The 21,586-nt window shown below is 40.9% G+C and overlaps 1 protein-coding gene across 2 annotated transcripts in view; it reads left to right on the top strand.

Moving 5' to 3' along the window:
• The window catches only part of PTPRG (protein tyrosine phosphatase receptor type G), a 389,130-nt gene that overhangs the window by 235,711 nt on the left and 131,833 nt on the right, over window positions 1-21,586 (top strand). For both annotated transcript variants that reach the window (XM_085072418.1, XM_085072419.1), the window contains exon 5: window positions 17,691-17,786. In XM_085072418.1, the coding sequence (XP_084928544.1) occupies window positions 17,691-17,786 (96 nt within the window). The remainder of the gene's footprint in view (window positions 1-17,690; window positions 17,787-21,586) is intronic.

Below are 21,586 nucleotides of genomic sequence, written 5' to 3'. Positions count from 1 at the left end.
TTCATGCATTTTAAGGGAAATAAACTTTGTTTTTCACAGCATCCTGCTAAAAAGGAATCTGTTGTTTCCCTAAGCTTGTGGGTGTATGTGTGTGTTTATTTATGTGGAAGCCCTGAATCTTTTAAAAACACGTGCATATAACTATTTCTTGGTGAGATGCAACATGCATGTGATGAAGGGGATCTAACAGTGGGAGAAATTTTTTTTATTTTATGGATTTAGTAACATGCCTGACATTATTGCCATGGAGGAAAGTTCTTCCTTGTTTATGCCTTTCTTTTATTAACAGGGAAAAGAGCAAGATAACAGTGATTACAGACTCAGATTTGTATGTGACTGTAATCAGGTTGTGATGTGGAAGGAAAGAGGAGGACATCTCCCCCAAGTTGGCTCCAGTAGTTTATGTTATGCAATACATTAGATCTTAAAACCACCTTCCCCCAGAAATGTTTGCATGCCTAGATAGCCCAGAGAAAATCCAAGTAACTCTTGGCTCTTTGTTAAGGTTCTTTGAGCTCAAAATACGGTGCAGAAGTCCTGTGGTTTGCTGGCTTCTGTGATTGTAGCATCTTTTGGACCAGGCTTCATGTTTGTCAGGTTGGATCCTGCACAGACACCAAGCAAGGAGGCTGCTCCAGGTCTGAGCAGTTTACACATAGGTGGCTTCAAAGTGAGCCTCCTGCAGTGAGCACTCCCTCTCACTGACCTTTGATTTTATTCTCAGCATCCCGCTGCTAAGATTTTTCCCTGTCTGGCACAGAACTGTTATAACTTGTTTTATCTCTGTGTGGGTAAAAAAGGAGAATCTACGTGATACAATTAAGACAATGTACCTAAACTTATCGATTGGGATGTATTACTCTTCTTGTAATTTATTGCATTCATCTGGCACTTGTCAGGTTGCACTGGTCAAATGCTTTACATTCTGAAAAGGTAATTTAATAGAGGCAGAACTCAGTATATGTATCCATGAATACTCCTGCATTTGTCTAGAAGATTAAATTTGGTATCACATAGTTATAGATAGCATGATTTTTTGGTGTGGAGACTGTTACTATTACCAGGTTTTGAACTTCTATAGATGGGAGTGTGGCTTCCTGAGGAATGACCTGTAGGTACAGAAATCCCACATCTGAAACTTCACAGGGGGTCCTGAATTCAGAATAATAAAGTCACTATATTTATTGAGGACATGGACTTCCTTCATATCCTCTCCCACAGAACCATCCCTAACTGAATCCCAAGATAGCATCAAAGGAGGCTTCATCTGTACAAACTCACAGCAGAATACAGCAGAGCTTTGTGCCAGCAGGTCTAGATGCCTCTTCCGTGTAAAATTCTGAAAATTACCTTATGCATTTATTAAATCTCAGTTAATTTTGGGATGAGAAGACAGAAGAAGTTGCTGCTTCTGTTTCTCTTGATGACTACTGGTCCACAGAGAGTGAAGCAAGGCGTAATACAGCTGTTCAGAGAGCGACCATTCACAGGTCAAAGTGATGGCCACATTCAGGTCCAGGACACATGATTCCATCATGTGGTGACTGTGTGCTCCAGAGTGACCACATCCCTCTGGTTCTCTCCCTGTAGTGGCCACAGAAGTGTTCGTAGTTGGACCTCACACACATGCTTTCTTTTCCTAATTTTTCAGACCTTCCTGCTTTTCCACAACAGGGTTTAGCAGAACAGCCACATGGCTTTATTTAGTATTCAGCTGTGCTTCAGTTGTCAGTGAGATACTAATGGAAATTTATCACATACTGAACCCAAAGTGACACATATATATGTATATATGTTAAAATGCTGTGTATTATTGCACGCCTAAAAATACTTCACTGTCCTAACTTTTGGAGCTTTTTTTTATGTAAAGCTCTCAATCATGGCTTAAAATCTGGCACTTCCATATTAGTCTTTCTCTTAATGGCAACTTTTTCTAATGAGGAGGAAAGTACAATGGAAATTTTTGGTCAGCAAGTTATCAAATCCTTCATCTTGATTTCAGTCATCATTCAAAGTGGAATTAAGAAAAAGAGCATTTATTTCATGATGCACTGATAAGTGACGATGAAACTACTTGCTAGTCGGTGGCTACAAATTTGCTTTATTTCAGTAATTTTAACTTCTGCTTTCTGTGTCTGAGATGGCCTCTACTGTTGATGGTGGCATTTGAAATTAAGTCAAGATGTTGTGCACTAGCATGAAGGTAAACACAATCTGACATGGTTTGCTTTGGAGATCTCATCACCTCTTAACGGCTTTGGAACACCCCTGAGAGGTGAAAGGGTGTCAGCATGAGCAGACAAGTATTTTTATGCATTTTGCTTCCATGTTTTTCCTCTTTACCATGAAAAGGGAACCTTTTCTATGGAGCAGCATGCTGAATCCCTCTATTCACAGACCTCTGGTGATCAGGGGATGCAAATTTCTTTCCTCAGGCTCTTTTATTAGTGTAAGTAATATGCAAGCAGGCAGAGTTTTAGGAAAAGCATCTTAAGGGAGCACGAATAAAGGCCAACGGCTTACATGAACAAGAGGTCTGCATTTTCCTGATATTCTAGAGCTTTTTGTGTTACATAAAAGCAGGCTCGTTTGAAAACTTTCTCTGTAGTCATGCCTTGATTCACTGAAGTTTGGACTGAGTACTATTTCTGTTTTTTGCTCAAGTAATTCTTCCCTGGAATGACAGAGGGATGTTCTGGGGGGACAGAACAATTGTTCCTTGCCAGCTAATCTGTAAGGATTTTGGCATTCTCAGGAATTCCCACTCAGCTATCCCATCCAGTTATTCTTCCTCTGATATGTTTTGCTAAGACAGCTTGCCCTGTGAGCCTGAGTGCTAATTTTGCACATAAGGAATCTTTGCTGATGTCTAGAACAAATTTGCATACCCTGCTTTATTAGAGCAATCAGGAGGGGCTACCTCCTAATTTGCTAAGGAATTCTCTTTGAAGTCCAACCAGCAGGTGAGGAAATATGTCCTATTCCTCATCCACATGAAGACTAAAAGGGAGTGTAAGATATTTATCACCATCTTTGTTACGTTTCTGAGAGATTTAATAGTGCCCAGAATTGTTCATTTCTTAAGAGCTACGTGCTATTAAACTGAGGCATTATTTAGCAATTGGTGCTGTCTCAAGAGGATAATTACTCAGAAGTATCTATTTGAAAATTCATCTACTGCTAGTTGTATAAATGTCTACAGTGCCTGAAGTATTTAAATACTGAGAGGCTTTATGATTAAAGTTACCATATTACAATATTTAACAGAATGGTGGATTTCTATTAATATTATGTGTGCTTAAATTCAAACGCTGGTGTTCTCTCAGTGACTCAGGGGAATCTGCACCTACTGATGGCATTCCCACTGAGCAGAAGGAAGTGGGTACATTGTGTGACCTGTTACATGCCCAGGTGCAGAAATGAGTGCTCTCAAGTCAAAAAACCCCCAGGTTACCTGTGTTGCAGCACTGCTGAGTTTGGAGGGGACATGACAGGCACTGCAGTGCCTGCTGCCCATGCTGGGCATGATGATGAAGTGTTTTGTGAAGGAGGACAGGCAGTGTCTTCAATATTTGATCCATACTTGTGAACCTAATTGGGTCTTTGTTTAACTTTGCCCCTTAACTGTGAAGGCACTTGAATGGGTGTCTCTGAGTCTTTGAGAACCCAAGTGAGCAGTCGGGTTTTGATCAAATTGGTCAATGCGCTCTGTAATTATTACAGAAGTCTGACATGTCATATGCAGGCACACACACAAAGCAGGATCATAAAAATCTCATTTGCTAGTTAACTAGGTTAGAAAGAAGACTCTGACTTTGCACATAGAGAAATGAGCATTAAATTAGTTGTTGCCACTCAAGGAAGTGTTCCTGGAGTCCTTGCAGAGAGCTGTCTGAACATGTGAGCTCAGTGCTCAGCAGTAGCAAAAAGGCAAAGAGGAAGATTAGAAATTACCAGGAAATTAGTGCAATCAACAGGAAAAATCTTTAATCCATTGCACAAATGATTTGAGTGGTTCTGACTGTCCATCCTAAAAAATGCTGGGTATGTCCAAAATAATAGAGGACCTTCAGTGACAAGAAAAAAAGCTAAATAGTTGTTGTGACATCTCAGCTTGAACAAGGTGGCTCTGGGTGCGTGATTACACAGGGCTGTGAAATTTCAAGGAAGTTAAATAAATGTAACTTGTTATGCTTCACAGTATAGCTAAGGTTCTGAGTCCAGAAAGACAGAAGGTGCACATTCCATGGAAAGGAACAGTTTTCCTGCAGCGTATCGAGGTGCATGAGTTGTGGAACCCCTTGGGAAATTATTTTCTAGCAGCCAGCAGTAAATACAGGTCAAAAAGAGGATTTAACAGAGTTCTGGGCACACCAGTCAGGGTTGGTCCTTGTGCAGCTTCCAGGTCAGAAAGGCCTCTGAGGCTTGCTGGAAGCTGCAGGGTTACAGCGAAGGGAACACTTGCTGTTTGTCCATGTCTTGATTTACTTTCCATTAGTGCCTGGTACTTGAGACAGGATACAGAGCCTGATGCACCTGTAGCCGTAATCAAGTGTTTTATGAGGGCTCTCCAGAGCTGTATTGCTGCAGCCTGGAGTATCACACAACATCCAAGGCCACACTGCTCTACACAAGATCTGTGTGGAGGATTGTTAAGAAACTCAGCGGAAAGATGGCAGCTTGAAATAATCTAAAACCCATCAAAATACCTTCTGAGCTATGTGGTGCTTAAATGAGAAGGGAGTGGAGCTGGAAATTAGCAGATCAGGGTGTTTTTTTTGTAAAAGATTGGAGAGCACAATTGATGCCACCCATAGCCCTTGGCTGCTAGGCTGCGTGATGGGAAGTCTTGGGAGTGAAAGGGCCAGATGACGATTGGTGAAGGGAAGGACAGAAACTGAAATACTAGAATTTTACAATCTCCTGGGATGTCAGGACCCTGTAATGCCAACCCAGCAACCACTGGGTGTTCGGGGAAGCCAGTCATGATCCTGAATGTGTTTTGAACAGCTCAGAGTAGCAGTACTACCAGAAGCTACCAGAGCTGCCACCGACTTCATCAAAGTCTTAACAGCCCTTTGGTGTGAGAGATAGGGATGCTTTCTTCTCTTTGTTTGTCCTTTTCGTTCCCTCATCTCTGTTGTTTTCCTTCCTATCTCTTTCCTCCGTCTGTTCAGTACAAGCCTGGCACAGTGAGCCCAGACACACTCCCTTTCACAGTGCTGCTGTGAGCCATGCCTGGCAAGGTAGGGAAAAGCTGTGTCCTGTGCCACCTGACAGGACTTACCAGGTGTTGAAGGGGCTGATAACAGCCACTTTCATTGCCTGCTTTCCACAGTAATGAAGTTGCAAGTATCAGTCGCAGAAGCTGAGTTATCTGGCTGTGCACTTCTTTTTGCTGTTACATGTGGTTTTTTTGGGGGTTTTTTCTAAAGAAATTAGGACTGGACTCCAGAACTAGATGTAGCCTATCTCACCTGTTTTTCTGAAGGAGAATGTTTTTCGTCATATTTAATACCATCCATAGATGGGTTTTTCTTAGAAGAACAATTTGCTAACAGAGATGGGCATAAAGCATAGGTGAAGCCAGAAGACTCAGTTGTTTATATTTGAAATTTTTTATTTTTTTGTGCTGTTCTCAACTTCTCCCCTGTATCTTCAATAAAAAGTTATAAAGATGTTTAAATCATTAGTGTTGCCATGGAGCTGAGCAGCCTGGGTCTGTGCTTTCAACTCAAACCAAGTTTGACTGTTCAGGCTTACAGACAGGGTCATGTTAACACCTTAACCTATGACTCTTCATACTCTGTTTTATTGACATGAGGGAGCCAAGATGTTGGATGCTTTTTCCCCTGGAGTCACAGGCCCTGCTGCTGGAGGGCAGGCTGAGGCTCTGGGTCACTGGTGAATACTGGTATGTGAGCAAGGTAGTTCAACTCCCTCAAAATCAAGCAGATGACATTACAGCTGTTGGATTCAGGTCACATTCACCACCTTCTCTGTAGCTAGAGAGGGAGATGCATGATTCTGTTAAGTGGATGTGGAGATTATTGAGTAAACACAGGCTTTCTTATGTAGGGCTGTAATTACAAACCTGCAATATTTCTATCATAAATTGACCTGGCAGACTTCTCTCATTGAAGTGTTAGCATTAGCTACTGACAGCCTTTGGAGTGTGTGTGTGTGTTTGACAGGGGATGCTGTGCAAGGAAACCAGAATGCTGGGTTAAAGAATGAAGCTAGCCAAGGTGGAGGAGGAAAGCTGAGCAAAAACTGAAGCAGGACATGAACCCTCTTTCAGGAATAACAGCCCCTCACCCTTGCAGCAATCACTGCTGCTCCTGAGGCATCAACATGGGAGCTGGGAGGTGGGGCCTGGACCTAGTTTGAGAAGAAATACTGCAATGGGAGTATGACCTTTGAAATATGCTGGGTCAGGATGTTTTGTGCATCTGGCAAGGAGGACCATGTGGTTCTTTGCCTGAAATGCCCCCCAGTGACAAACACACATATTAGTGACGTTCACTTGTTGAGTGAGGAAATTGTTATTTTTCTTAAAACAGAACATTTTGGAATATCCTCTGGCTATGCACTCTTAGGTGCCTGGTTATGTTCAAGGCTGTGTGGTTAGAGCACATTTGCACCATTTCTTGTTACTAGGTATTGTTAACTTTAAAATTCTCTTTGAGATATCTTTCTGGGTTTAATCTTCTTTCAATATTTGAGTGCAGCATATGCTCACCTTTCTCTAAACCTTTATTACAATAAGACGAAAGTTTAAAATTTAAATCAAGGCTTTCACTTTAATTCCATTTCTTGAGCCATGATGCATGTTTAATAGGTAGTGGTATATTCAAAATATCTGCTTGGCAAAACCTTGCTTACCAATACTGAGACTTATGCAAATAGTTTTATCTCAGATTTGTGATTCATAATATATCTTGTTATAAAAAGGTTAAATAAAAGAAATACAACTTTTACAGAACATAGGCTATAAACAGACTCTTAAATGAATCCGTGATTTCTAGGTTAATATTTGAATTTTTAACTTCAGTGCCACACTTTTAATATATTTCAGGTTCCTTGATCCAAAGCTTACTTTATATTCTGAAGGCATGCGATTGTTTGCTGTAATCTCAAGAGAAGATAAGCATGACATCTGGTTCACACCTGTGGTTTTAGGGATAAGAGCATAGCTGCTTTATGTATTATTCAGGGCGCTCTGTTGAAACTGCAAGGAATTTGACTCTTTGAGGCCCTTTGTCCCAAGGTTTTTATACTTGTCTAAAGTAAACATGAAATATAGAAATCTTCTCTCAGTAGGTATTGAATAGACTATTTTTTCCAACCTATGCCTGCTGCCAGGAGGGAAGTTAGTTATGCAGGTTAATTATCAGATTTATGATAAAAACTTTACTTGTGCAATTCCCATATTTCAAAAGTTCCATTGAGGCATTTCGTGCTGTCACAAAACAACACCAAGAGAGGTGAATGCACCAGCAGCACATACTGGTGTGGGTTTGTGTGGCAAGTGGCACCTGCACCAGCTTGGAGTGTTCACAGTTCCCATTTGTGGTGGCTGGCACAGTCCAAGTGTCTGGTGCTGGTGGTGTCAGGAGTGGCATGAGCAAGAATGAAATTGGTTGGGCACCTCTAGAGCCAGAGACACCAGGAGTCTGCAGAGAAGCCAGCAGCTGTCACACTGAAAACCAGAACTTCTCTGGTGTGCATTACACAGGTGAATTGTTTGAGCGTGAGATGCTGAGGCAGGAGAGATGCTTTCAGAAATACGCAGGTGTGAGGCAGACTGGAAATGTGACTCTTGGGCATTAGAATCACTTCTGTTATTAAAATGCAGAGTTGAGGGAAGGGACAAAACTGGCACAGAGCCTGGCTGAGCAGGGACACAACTGGGATTGCCTCCCACCAGGAGCGTGTTCTGAAAGCTGTACTGAACCAAAGCCTGTGGGATTTGGACACAAATGCCAATCTGGTGGCACTCTTGTGTTCATCAGGACTCCAAAGAAGTGCAACATTCTTTTCTTTCAACATCAATGAGGTCATAAGAAATTGGAAGTGTTACAGCAGAGAGGTTGTTTTAGTCACATTGGCTAAGGTGATGCCACAAGCGAGCAGCAGAGTCAGATGCACCAGGGGAATCTCAACATTGCATCTGCAGGCAGGTATGAGCAAGGGAAAGGGTGAGAATCAGAGCTGTGTTTCTGTTTCATAGGCATGGAAGAATAACTCTGACATTTAGCAAAGGACCATTACAGAATGTGTTTGCAAAGGGCTTTGCAGATGTGACAGTGGACAAGGGTTTAACTTTACAAGGCTACACAATTTCCAGCACTTTAACTTTTCTGTCAATTTTGCTGCTTGCCTAAGTATTTTACTTCTTGCTGTGCTGAAGTCTAGTTCTTTCTCATTTGTTAGTGCAAATACAGAATCATGTCCTTAACACACTGCTGCCATTAAGATGGTGTATTCAGCCAGTCTGTGTGTGTGACTGTACACAGAGTCACTTAAGACAAAAAGTTTCCAGGTTTCTTAACACTGCACTTGAGATGTGTGCAGACTTCACTTTCTGCTTGGTAAAACAGTGAGAGGATAAGGGCAGAGAAACCTAGAAAATTAAAGACTGAATGCAGAGATATTACATGTAAGGTTTTCCAAGACTGGGGAATTTGGGTAGGCAGCCCATGGTGGGGAAGGATTTCAATTTGAGGTATTTTCAGGAGATCCTGAGTTTTAGAAAGGATATAGTGTACTCACTCCATGCATATTAAACTCTTTTGAGAATCTTGAAGTAAAACACCCACATTAAGCAGCTGCATTGCAAAAATCCCTAATGTTCAGGTGGGCCAGCTGTGACAGAACTAGCACTGTCCCTGCAGCACAGGCTGCCACAAGTCCCTCCAGTAATCTGCAAGTAGTTATTGAGAATGGTGCTGAGCACTCTGCCTTTGGCATTATGATGAGGCTGTAGATAGGGGTGTATTCTGCAAAATAGGAGAAAGCCCATATTATTTTTACCCTCCAAGTAAGCTCTTGTCCTGGACTGGTTCTGCTGTAACTGTCCATCTACTTCACAGTTCATAAATAAAAATAACTCTGCAAGTGTACAGCCTGGAGGATTTCACATCCCCTCAGAGATAGGAATGGCCTTTCGCCCAGCAAAATGCTGCTGAAAACGTGCCCCATCTGCTGCATAGCTTTGAATCCAGAGATGCAGTGAAACTATAAATACCTCAAAATTTGTTCTGAGGCATTTGGAAGTTTATTAAACCTCTTGGAAGATCTTGCCTTCTCCCACTGAAAAAAACCCAAAAAGATGAAGAGGAAAAAAGCCATTATCAACAACAAATAAGACCACACACAGAGGACATTCTGAATTCCACAGAGCAAAAAGAGGAATTTGCGCTAAGATATGAGCTCTCAGAGGAATGAGTACTTGTGCTAGTGCGTCTTTAAAGTGAATGGGATATGAAATTGTATTAATCAAACATGCTAGGAGAAGTATGCTTTTGTGGGGTTTATTCTTCAAGTGCAGGTCCTTTCTTTTTCCTGAAAAGCACTGGGGTATTTTTGGTGGGAAATACCAGTTCTCTCCATTCTGGCAGCACTTCTTGATGTTTAAGGAAGTAAATGGATTTTTGAAAGAAGAGCTGAAGTATGGACATTTTGGGTATTTTGAAGTTTAAAACTCTTCAGCGGTGTTGTTTTCCTTTTAGGAAGGCCATGGGAAACAGATGAAGAAGACATCTGAAACAGCCCCTTTTGGGTGGAGTTCAGAACTATTCTGTTCATACAGTTAGTCCATCCGGCTTGTTTTTAGTTGTTGTGTCATTTGGTGCTTGGCCACTTTCTAAATTGCCTGTTTCAGCTTTTCAGCCATGCCAGCAGCTAAGTATTGCCTCTAATTTTCCCCTTTGGACAGTTTTAGGAAGCTAAGTTTGCCCTCAGCGTGTTTCCGCTGTCTTACTTGGAATATGCCACCATTAGACAAAGCCACTGTGAGTGAGACTCAGAGCTACTCAATAAATAAACAAAAATTCTCTGGTAGAGGAGGTAAAGAGAGACACCAGCTGGCCTCCCAGAGCCTGGGAAGATGCCCTGGGGTGTGTGGATCCAGTGCCCTGCAGTAGTTGTGTGCACCAAGTAGTAGTTGTGGCATCAGCTCGTAGAAGGGATGTGAGCCACATGGCATAGAAGAGTTTGGGGTGGAAGGGACCTTAAAGATCACCTGAAACCAACCCCCTGCCGTGGGCAGGAATACCTTCTAACCACTAGATCAGCTTATCCTGAGCCCTGTCCAGCCTGGCCTTGAACACCTGAGGGATGGAGCACAAGCAACTTCTCGTGACATCTTCTCCTGTCAGTTATGAGCTGGTTGAAATTTGTATGAAGGAGGCAACAGACCCTCTCCATGAGGTACCTGTGTGACTTTTCCTTGTTGCAATACCAACAAAATGAACAGCAGCCACATTTTTTTTTTCCTCCAACAACACTCCATATGGTACTTAATTTCTCCTGGTTTTCAACTGTGTGTCATTCTTCCCATTAATTTCAAATTTTTCAAATTTTTTTCATAAAACGTCCAGCTAAAGAAGGGATAGGCAATGACCAGATGAGGAACTGTGGCCCAGAAATGGGCAGTGATCAATGCAGGATAGCAGAAACTCTCTAGTAGCCTTTGCAGTCCAAGGACTAATAGGTTGCCACTTCTCAAGTTACCAAAAGACTTGATTTTTAAGAAATATTCCTACTTTTACACAAAAACCAGAATACTGAACTATTTCTCTCTCCTTTAGGCTTCTTAATCTCTTCAGGAAAGAAAGAGCTTTGCATTTTCAAGGTTTTTTTTAAAGGCATGAAGGCAACAGCCACAGTGATTTTAAAATTGCAGTGAAGGTTCTCCTGGAATCACATCATTCCGGTTCCTTGGACTTGAAGTGAAATACCATATGTCAGGAATCCTCTGATGGAGGGGTATAAATGAGCAATAATGTGTGGTGCAATCTTTTATCCTTTTTTATTTTTACCTCCTTTCCTTGGATCTCTTCCATTGCTTGGACATGTGGTTCACATCCCTTTTACGAGCTGACTGAGCACCCTATTGTACACTTACCACCCACGTTTCCAGAAAAAGAGCCTCCTAAATTTGTGTGTCTAACAAGATGTTGTGATGTATCTGGATACCCAGGTATAATTACCACAGGATGAAGATATTTTAAACATTTTTAGGAGATGAGAAGGAAAGGTTCAAAAAAGCCTCCTGCTCGTTATGCTTCAGTTCTTGTTTACATCTTAGTATTAAAGTGTTAGTATTATAATTTCCTGTGTTTGGAAGGAGGTCAAATATGAAACAACACTTGTAACAGAGGAAGGAGGATCAGAAACAAGAGGCATTGCGCTGGGAGGTAATAACCACAGCTCTATAATTCAAGGGTCTTGTGCATTGTGAAAGAGAAGACTTACTGCTGATTTTTTGTTGGTTTTGAATGATTTATAACATTTCACTTGTGGTGGAGTGTTGCAATCTATGTTGTCATGGAAATTCTATTGAATTTATAGTTCCATTTATCCAAAACGATTTTCCAGACTTCATTTCATGGTGAATCATATGGCTGTTACTCGGAGTACAAAGCAATTGCAAAAAAGTTTCATGTTACGGAAAGCATAAACACTGACACCGTTATTTTCATATTACGGTAATACAAATGAATGCAACATGCAGCTTTTTAGCATCAAATGTGCCTTCCTTGTGTAATGACTCACTGTGTACACACGAGATGGATTTTCTTATTAGGGATGGGAGCAGGCCTAAGGGGTATTCATTTCTGGCAGCAGAAATCAGGGAAGTTTCTGGCTTGCCAAGGTTCTTCTCTCTTAACATTCAGGACTTATAGCTAAAGATGCTGAGTGATGTGGCTGTGTGATCCAACAACACATGGGAGCCCAGGGTGATCCCATGAGCACTGGGTTTCCTCCCTGTTCTACTGAGATGTCGTTGGATCACTCACAGGTTTAAATGCTGTGCAAACTTAAAGGCAGAACGTACAACAACTGCCACCTTTCAGGTTGAAAAAGACTATGAAATTGCTTAGTCTCAATTTATAGCATAGGTACAGTTAGTGCATTGTTTGGAGACAACAAAGAAAGAATTAATGCTTACTGTTAAAGAAGATGAAAGGGAAATTTACCATACTTCTAAGTGATAGAACGTCTAAATTGAGTTAAAGTGTGGTATTTCACTTGCATGATCTTAGCTCTTCCTGTTGTTTCAGCTCCTTTCATTTTTTTTCAGTCTAGTATTGTATTCATTATCAAGTTGCAATTACATTAGGGCAAAGTCCCTGTCTGACTCTTTGTTTTGCAGTTTTACCCAGCACACTTTTAGGCACTGTAGAATACTAAGTTATGACATTCAAAATACATCTCTCTACCTGCCTAACTATAGTTAAAAATTCACTGATGAATAATAGACTAGGCAGGAAAAACATGCCATTATCTGCTCCTGTTCAACTTTATCTTTTCAAAAGAATGCAATATACTCTGTGTTATTACATCAAGCTCTAGTAGGAGAACTGGAAAACATCACGATTTGCTCTTCCCCCCGCCTTTCCTGAGCAGATTTTGAATATGTTATAAATGATAAGTTTCATGGATTTTTTAAAGAGAATATAATGAGAAGTCAAACATCAGACTTTATTGCCCCAGTGTACATCTCACACTCCAGTAAACACACAGACTGCAGGACAGTTATTCTGAATTTTTAGTGCTGCAGTGAAGATTACATTATGTCTGTAGAAAATTTTTATTCCAGCCAAATGGATCACATCATCCAGTTCACTGGAAATCTATGCACATATTTAAAGCAAAAGAAAGTTACATGTGAGCTTTCAATTAAGAAAAACCATGTATGATTCATAATCTTACCAGAGAATTTATTTTTGTGCAAGAGGTTTTGAATCCAGTTGTAAAAATGGCTGAGAATAATTTATTCTTACAATGTAAACAGCAAAGTCACTAATTAAGAATTAGTATATTCAGTGCTTAATTCCATCATTTAAAGCAAACATTTCAAAATTTTTGTTTCACCACTCTGCAAAGATTTGCAGTCTACCTGCACAGCCTGGGTGTTCTGCTCTTCTGAAAATACTCTCAGTCTCTAAAGCAGTACATAATAAACCACATTGCTGCTGCCTCTGCGTCTTGCTGCCTGATTCATCAAAAAATTGGCTGGCCTATAAAACTTTTTATTTTTTGTGCCTTTTTACCATGCTTTAAATTGCATGGTAGTCCTTGGATTGCTGGAAGGAAATGAGCAGAAAGCTAATTCCGATGATCTTTTCCCTCACACCAGAATTCCTGATACTATTGAATATTCTGTACTCCACATCTGTGACAGCACAATGAGCCTTTGTTCATTTTTTAATCTAAAGAGAAATCTGCTGTAGGAGGTTGCACAGGGTGATAGCAGCCCAATTTAAAAGTCTCAATTATTTATTTTTAAAATACTTGGCATCTGTCTATGGAAAATGTACTTGCTTGGTTTCCAGTCTCTTAGAATTGCTTTGAACTCGCTCACATCTTCTGGGATCTATCAAACGCTCATTGTGGCTTTTCTCTCATAAGTGCTGAATGAGTTTGGCCATGATAGCCTGTATTGGATGTAAACTTTCTGTCTTTGTAGTGGGGTAATGAGAGCAAAGAGATGTCATGCACGGGAATGGTGATTTCTGTCTGGATGCCTGTCGTGCCAAGCAGAGAGACGGAGCCTTTTATTTGTGGATGGGTGGCGGGGAGAAGCCATTCACTGGAAGCCGGCTCAGTTTTTGCAAGCCAGTGACATTTCATAATGAGGGTTTAGTCATTCAGAGGCAATTGCACTTAATAAAATCAGAACTGGTCTCTGGTGGGCAGTATTTCTCAGTAATATGCACGTTTTGGACAGCCTGTCCTTACAACATCAGCATGGTGGCAGCCCAGTTTGGCATTAAAATCTAAGCACAGAGCAGGGCCTGACATTTTGCCAGGTCTGGGGAACACCAGATTTCTGTAGAGGTTGAAAGAATAGGGTTGAAGAAAGGTGTTTCTGCAGGGAGTGGATTGTCCCGAGGAGGAGGTGATTTCTTGCCCCAGGGCATGGTGGAGGGGTAGGAGCTTGGAGACAAAAGTCTCTCCAGGCTTTGGAAAATCACCCACATATTGAATGTCTGTGGTGTATTCACTTGTGCAAGTGTTGTCAGCTGGGAATAGACCTGGAATGTTTGGAAACTGTAATGGTTGGCCACTGGATCTTCCTGGACAGCAGAGACTAGAAAATATGACATGTTTCCTTAGGGTGACTGGTGATTATCTCCTGGGTTATGGCAGAGTGAGGACTTTCTCTCTAATCCTCTGTTTTAAAGCACTTGTAACAGTCTGACGATTTTGCCCTCAGTGATATTTTTTCAGGCTTAAATCTGTGCTGTACAGCAAATCTCTCTCAAGTTTGAAAACAATTCTTTTATAGTGTGAAGAGTGTCAAAGCATGAAGTTTTTCCATTAAAAGCAAATTCTTGCCCTCTCCCTGCCTTGGTAAAGCTCTGGAGCTACAGTAGTAGCATTTTAGGATGGAGAGTGTCTTCGTTCAAGAAAGGAAGACACTAGGGATGGTTTGTCTCAGCTTAGTTTTACCAAAATGCTGGAAATTTCAAGTTGCTTGGACACTACATGGTTTTTATAATAGATCTTTACAAGGTAAATGCAAGCACACTGCTGTGCTGCACATCTGAGATTAAGGAAGGCCATGTAAGCCCTTCCCAGCCTTGTTAGTTGTAATGGGGCTAGATGTGAAAGTCTTGTAAATCTCATATATTGTGCCATAGAGAACAGGACACTCGTGCCCTCCTGGCCCTGTGCCACAGGGAAGGCCATTTGGAGCACAGTCAGCAGGGATGTGTGGAACAGAGCATTCTGACTGCAGACAGGCAGTGTCACACTACGAAGGACGCTTCAGGCTTTCCCATTAGTGCGGAATTTACAGCCTTCAAATTTTTGAATTTTGGAAAATAGAAGCTGTTGTGAAATCACGTACAAAAAAGCTGTTTTATGGGGGTGAAATCAAGCAGTGCCACAATTCAGGTTGAATGTGTAAGCCTGGGCGATTCTCCATTCTGTGTTTCACAAATAGCATATTATAATAAGATCCAAATTTTCTTTAGCTTAAAAGCCTCTTTGTTGCATTCTGTACTGCTGCTTTGTACGTCCCAGGCAGAGACAGTAGAAGTCATTTATATGCAAAGTGCCCCATATATTGTATATACTAATTATATAATAAGGAGTAATAATGAAAATTTTCTAGCATGTTTAGGCCACTTAAGTATGTGGTGAAATTAATTTTACGGTTAACTGTCTTATTCCCGCTTTGTACATAAAGAACCTTATCCCACCCATAGAAAATATTAAATTAACTATCTACTGATAAATGCATTCAATATTATGTATATTATGTATAAAAGAACAAAAATACATTGGATACATTTGCATTTTATTGTGAATTGGGGAAAACAGATGAGGCTGTATTATGGAAGAGAACAATATGTGATCACATAATTAGAAAATTGTCATAATACTAATGCTCAGCGGTGTCCAGGTGTGGTTTTATGAGCAGCCTGAACCATGAGGCTTTGAGAGTGTAACTTTACTGTCTTTTTAACATTATTTTTGCAGTGTATGTGTGTGTAAATTATATAACAGCAATTCCTCAGATATTCTACTCCAAAATGTTCCTTCTAGCTGTATGAGCACATAAGGAAGCTACTGTATGACAGATGATGATAATTTTTCATACGAGACAGTTCCCCTTGACGTGATGGATGTGGGGAGAGGAACCACGCTCTCTGGAAAAACACCAGGGAGCAGTGGTAAAATGCTCCAATGGGTATGGTAATCAAGGCAGAGTGTGGTTCTTGATTAGGCTGTGAGATTGCACTGCTGAGATGAGGGATCTGAATGAAAAACTCTTCTACCAAAGCCCTTTGCACTGCTATCCAAAAGTGTATTGTAAAAATTAATTTCCTTAAAATGCCGTGAGCAAAATTGATCCAAAATGATTCTGGCATATGCTGAACTCACTCAGTGATGCTTTTCTTCATAAACTCCTGTGAGGACCATATAGTGAAATGTTTTATGTAAGGTATAGATAATTTTAGACTTTATTTTAAAGAGGAGCAAAATGTAATTTGTGAGTGTTTTGTCAGCTTTGGTCTGTGCTGGCTAAACTGAAGTTTAAGCAATTCTACCTGAAACAAACTGTTTCTAATTTCTACATCAATGAATAGCTGTACCTTGCTCTGCATTTGCTCAGAGCACAAGTTGTCAGAATCTGGAGGCCCCACCACCTTTGTGAGATATTGTCCGTATCTGTGAGTGTGCTGTGAATGTGCTGGGAAAAGGAAGGCCAAAGTAGGGGGAAGAAAATTGCTTTCCAATTTTATAAAGCTACTGTGAGTGCCAATTTTTTTCTTTTTTTTTGTGGGCAATTTGGAGCGTGGTCTTCCTCCTGCTCAAAAAGGAACCTCTACCTCTGAATACTCTGATCTTCATATTGGCCTTTTCCCTACGTGGTGATGTTTTCTTAACTCTATTATTCTGGCAAATCACCTGTCCACTACAGCCAACATATACAGTCAGAAGCTGGGGAATCACTAAACGTGAATAGCAAGGTATCCGAGCAAGATAGAAGGGTATAATCTCTGCTGGCATTTACAAAATATGGGGAAAACGGTGCATTTGTGATTATAGAAGGATGTGTCATGCAGCACTATTTTGGAAAATCCCAAACAAGTGTTTGGGTCCAGCAGACAGACTTGCTGGAGGTAGCCATGGTCAGACCGGCAGTGTGCTGGGAGGCATGGACAGTCTCAGCTAGATCTTCCTTCTCCCTCAAACTCTGGGCTGTGTTCACCAGTAGAGTGTGTGGAGGAAGCTGTTCTTGGTCCTCCTCTATTTGTGTAGCTCCAACACTTGCTAGTGTGGGATAATCATTGTTCTCACGTGCTCTTACTTGGGGTTTGTGTAATTATTATTATTTATTATTCATTACAAAATTATATCAAATATCTGGTTTTTTCGCATACTTTTTGCAGAGTGCTAATGCTTTGGAAATAAAAGTCATGAAATGTAACTGAAGACAGGGAGAAGTGTGACCTTAACTGATAGACCTGAATATCAGAGACTCCTAAAAATGCATTGCTATGGAGACAGACTTTTATCTTACAAATTACTTTAGGAGTAAAGGAATAACTCTAAACATTGAAATCATTTTCAAAATTCTCTGTGTTTTTTGAGATAAATATGTTTAACACATTTAGCAGAGCAGGAGATGAGCCTTCAATGTGCAAAGAAATGAAGAGATGCTGGCAGAAAGCACAAAGTTTATCATCTGAACAGACTGACCATGCTGTTTATCCTTGGGTTTGGTATTAAAATGCATTGCATTGACTCTCTTCCCTGCTTACTGTCCCAGCAGGGCAGTCATGCTATTAATCAAGATGCTAGTTAAACAGTATTGTTCAGCAGAATTCCTTTATCTTGGGTTCATAATACTGGGTTTAAGAACAACGTGTATGCATTACCTCATGTGAGAGCTGTATGAATCAACACTAATGTGATTCTGTTGTTGGTTTTAATTTTTGCAGATGCAGATTTACTTCTACAATCCTGATGACTTTGACAGTTTTGGAACAGCAGTTCTAGAAAACAGGGTGGTAGGAGCCATGGCTGTGTTTTTTCAAGTAAGTTTAAACAAAGGCTATATCCATAAACCAAAGTGTTCACCAAGTACTATTTAATTCATTGAATTGTTTCAAGCTTAATGGATGCATCTGTTTTGTTGTTCCCACCTGTCTAAGTGAAAGATATTTCATATTGTCTATGTATGATTTAAAATGTAAATAAGTATATTTAAAAACATAATGAAAAATTTTGCCTGGATTGTTCTGACTTTATAGCTGCTCTACAGATGCAGATTGGAGAACACATTTATCATGGAACTTCCTTCGCTGCTGAAGCACACTGCTGCAGTCCCTGGAATACTAAAAAACCAGCACCAACTGGTTCTGTTTAGGGACAAGTTAAAATTCAAACGTAGCTTGAGAGAAAATTAATCAATAAGTTTCATCAATCTTATCTGTAGCAGCTTCTTCTAAATTGTCATAGTAACAAGTTCTTGAGCAGACCAGGTTTCCGAATGAGCGAATTTATGCATCTGCTTGTTTGAAATGTATCCTGAGAGATGCAGACCTGGGACTGCTGGGTGAGCTCATTTGTGGCTCTGCATTCTCCAGATCTGCATGGGGCAGGGACTGCTGCTGGTGATGACAGTGTCACCTGTGGCAGTGGCATTCAGCAGTGTGGGCTCTTTGTCACCTCGCGTCAGAAATGGGGTCTTACCTGTCTGACTCGAGGGTGACTGGAAGGGAGGGGGTTGGAGCTGCTCCACACCACCAGGCTGTCACAGGCAGAGAAGTGGGTAATGAAGATTTGAAGTATCTTGAGGTCTTGCTTTTCAAAAGAGAGGAAAGGAGGGAGGGAAGAGCAAGGGAAAATGCTGATCCTTTGTGAGGTTTCACACTAGTTTTTACTGAGGAAGAAAGTGATCTTGCTGTTATCTTTGCAAAGCCAGATAAAAAGGAATATGCAAGTACCCATATGTAAATACCTCCCTTTTTCTTATGATGTTAGAGTGACAAGCCTGACTCTGCTGCTCAAATTAAGTAAGGTTGTCTTTTTGCATGTCACTGATTTTGATCAAATGCTTTGATAAGGAGAAAAGGACAGATCCTTGTATTGCATAAATTGCTGTAACTCTGCTGACATCAGGATAGTGGAAAGAGACATGTTAAATTCATCACTGCTGGATTCTGAGCACTTCTGTGGCGTTTCATATTAGGGCAAAGTTGGTGGAGCTGTGATAATTTACAGTGGCATGGCATGATGATGGTTCCCCAGACTTCTTAATCTCGATGTGCTGCAGGAGCCTTTGGGCAAATTGAATTTGGCCTTATGAGACAGAAGTTTAGAGACAGAATAACCAAAGACTGGTTTATAGCACAGTGAAGTGCTGTGGGTTTGGTGTGTGTGCTGTGTCAGAAGGAGCATGGGTTTGTGCCATGGTGTGCAAAACACGTTGTGGCATCATCTGTCTGGAATTTAACTGCTGAGTTACCCTGATGGGCTTCACATCAGCCATGTGAAGCATTGCCCCATGCCACACCACTTCCTAGTCTGTATGTGACACCTATTCCCTAAATCCCTTTTTTTTAAAGGATCTTAAAATTGTATTTGGTACTGTGTTTGGTATTCCCCACATGCAAAGCCAGGTGCTGCACTTACAGCAAACCCCTCATTGCACAATTCCAAGGGAGCCATTAAACTCACTAAAAATAACTTAAAATACTCTGTTATGCTGTTAAAAAACCCATCTTTGATTGTAAGAGACCTCAGGCTTTTCAAGACCACAATTGAGTGTTGTAGTCCCCTCAGGGAAGCAGAAATCTACACTTTTCATCATTTCCAGCCCTGCCAGCCGCAGGACATGAGGCTGTAAAGTCTGGATGGTGGTGCAGCTGGGTTCCTCTGCTCTGGGAGCTGTGAAATCTGAGCCCATTACTGATAAACACTCTCTAATCTCTTCCAGAGAGTGGGGGTAAGGTAATTCTTCGGCAAAATGACCCAGGGACAACCTGATTTGCAGCTGTAAGGAAATGGCTGTGGGTTTTTTGACATTTTTTTCCTTTGCCTTTGGGTCAAAGTGAGAAATCAGTGCTGTGCTGTTAAACTTGTGAGTTGAGTGCACCAGGTTTTTCCTCTGGGCAGCTCTGCTCCAAGACAGAGAACAGTTGAGGAAGATCTGTAGAGCCAAGAATCCGCAGTCTGGAACGGCATGTGCTGAATTGTGGCCCCTGTAAGTAAACTCCAAGGATACCAGTGTGACAAATGCTATTTTTGCCATCATGAGGTTTTCCAGAACTAGTCCTATGATAGGGATTGAGTTGTTGTACATAGGGTTAGCATAGGGTTGTTAATGGATGATGATAATCCTTTGCAGATCCATGCTGTGTTTGACCAAGGCGCTGTTTAACTCCCTCGGCTGTATATCATTTGCTGGGCGTGGTGATCCATGATTTGGGAAAACCTTTTTATTGAAAATACTTGGTGTTCCCTGAACCTTGCTCCCTAGGACTCTGTGACAAGAAGCTTGCCATGGCTAGTATTTAATGCAGCTGATTTAAAGCTGTCTTTTAAAACCGATCCTTAGTGACTTTTGAATGAAATGTCCCTAAGATGTCCATGGTCACGTTTTGATTGGCAGCTTAGATTGTTCAAGTACAACAGCTTTCTGTTTTTCAGAGCTGTAGTCCCATCTTGAACTCATTTACCTAGAGCAAAGCTTTAAAAAATTGTAGCCAGAAAGGTCATACTGTTTTTTACAAATGCATTAGAAAACTGAATCATGAATGCTTTTCTGTGTAAATATTTTAACATAAATTATTGGATATGTTTGCCATTAAGTCAAGACTTGGATTTTTGCTAATGTGGTAATGCTGTGTTGGCATGAATGTGTACAACACTGGCTGAGTTTATAGTCTGGCAGGTGTTTTTTGTTTGACTGATGTTCACAAATGTTCCTTTGAAAATCAGGTTCTCCAGTGAGTGAACATTATACTGAACTATATAATTATTGGTGAAACATTAAATAATTAAGAACTCTCTTTCTTCCTTTTTAAATAATTTAACTTGGACTATATAAGAATTTTCCTTATTGAATTCATTATTTCAGGGGCAATTTCCAGGTAAAGTACATTGGTTCTGAACTTGGATAATTGAAGCACTTGGAACATTGTTGTAATTAAATCTATGCTTTTCTCATTGCTTTCATTTTAAGCTCTGTTGATAAATGCTATTTCTGTTTGTGTGTGGCAGGTTAGTTGATCTGACAAAACAAATTACTAAACTGAGAAACAATTATTGCAAATACAAACTGTTATAACTGCTCATCTCTGTGTCTCATTTTGGATAGAGACTGAGAGGGTCTCACACAAAATAACACTGTGGGGACTCCATGGCAGGTATTCTCAACTTGCAAATGAGATGAGCTGGCCTGAAATCTCTAGCTGGATTTTCTTTGCTGCTAAAGAGAACCCACTTGTTATTTTAACAAAAACCAAAATCCCTTGGAGACGAATGAGAGAATGCCATGACAAACGAGACCTTGCCCTCTGACAAGTTTTTCAGGAGAGCACATTTTGGCCATTCCTTATTGCAGTGATTTGGTGTTCCTCAGAGTGAAGCTGGTGCTGGTGAGGGATATTTGAGTTGATGAGCCCATCACCTTCTGCTGACAGCATCCTCTTGGCTGGCAGTGATGGACCCAGCTGAGGGGCCCTGGTTTTGGGGAATTTCAAATGAGCCTCTGGCTGCACATCGGGACCACCAGCTGCTGGAGCACACGGAGCAGGTCCCAGTCCAGCCAGGCACCTCAGGCTCGATTTGAATGATCCTAACTTGAATAGTTGGTGCACATGTTTAATTT

Source organism: Lichenostomus cassidix, chromosome 12 (genome assembly GCF_008360975.1).
Source record: "Lichenostomus cassidix isolate B80296 chromosome 12, HeHo_3.0, whole genome shotgun sequence".
Classification (NCBI taxonomy): domain Eukaryota; kingdom Metazoa; phylum Chordata; class Aves; order Passeriformes; family Meliphagidae; genus Lichenostomus; species Lichenostomus cassidix.
The sequence above is the reverse complement of the archived record's forward strand: the minus strand, read 5'-3'. Positions and strand labels throughout refer to the sequence as shown.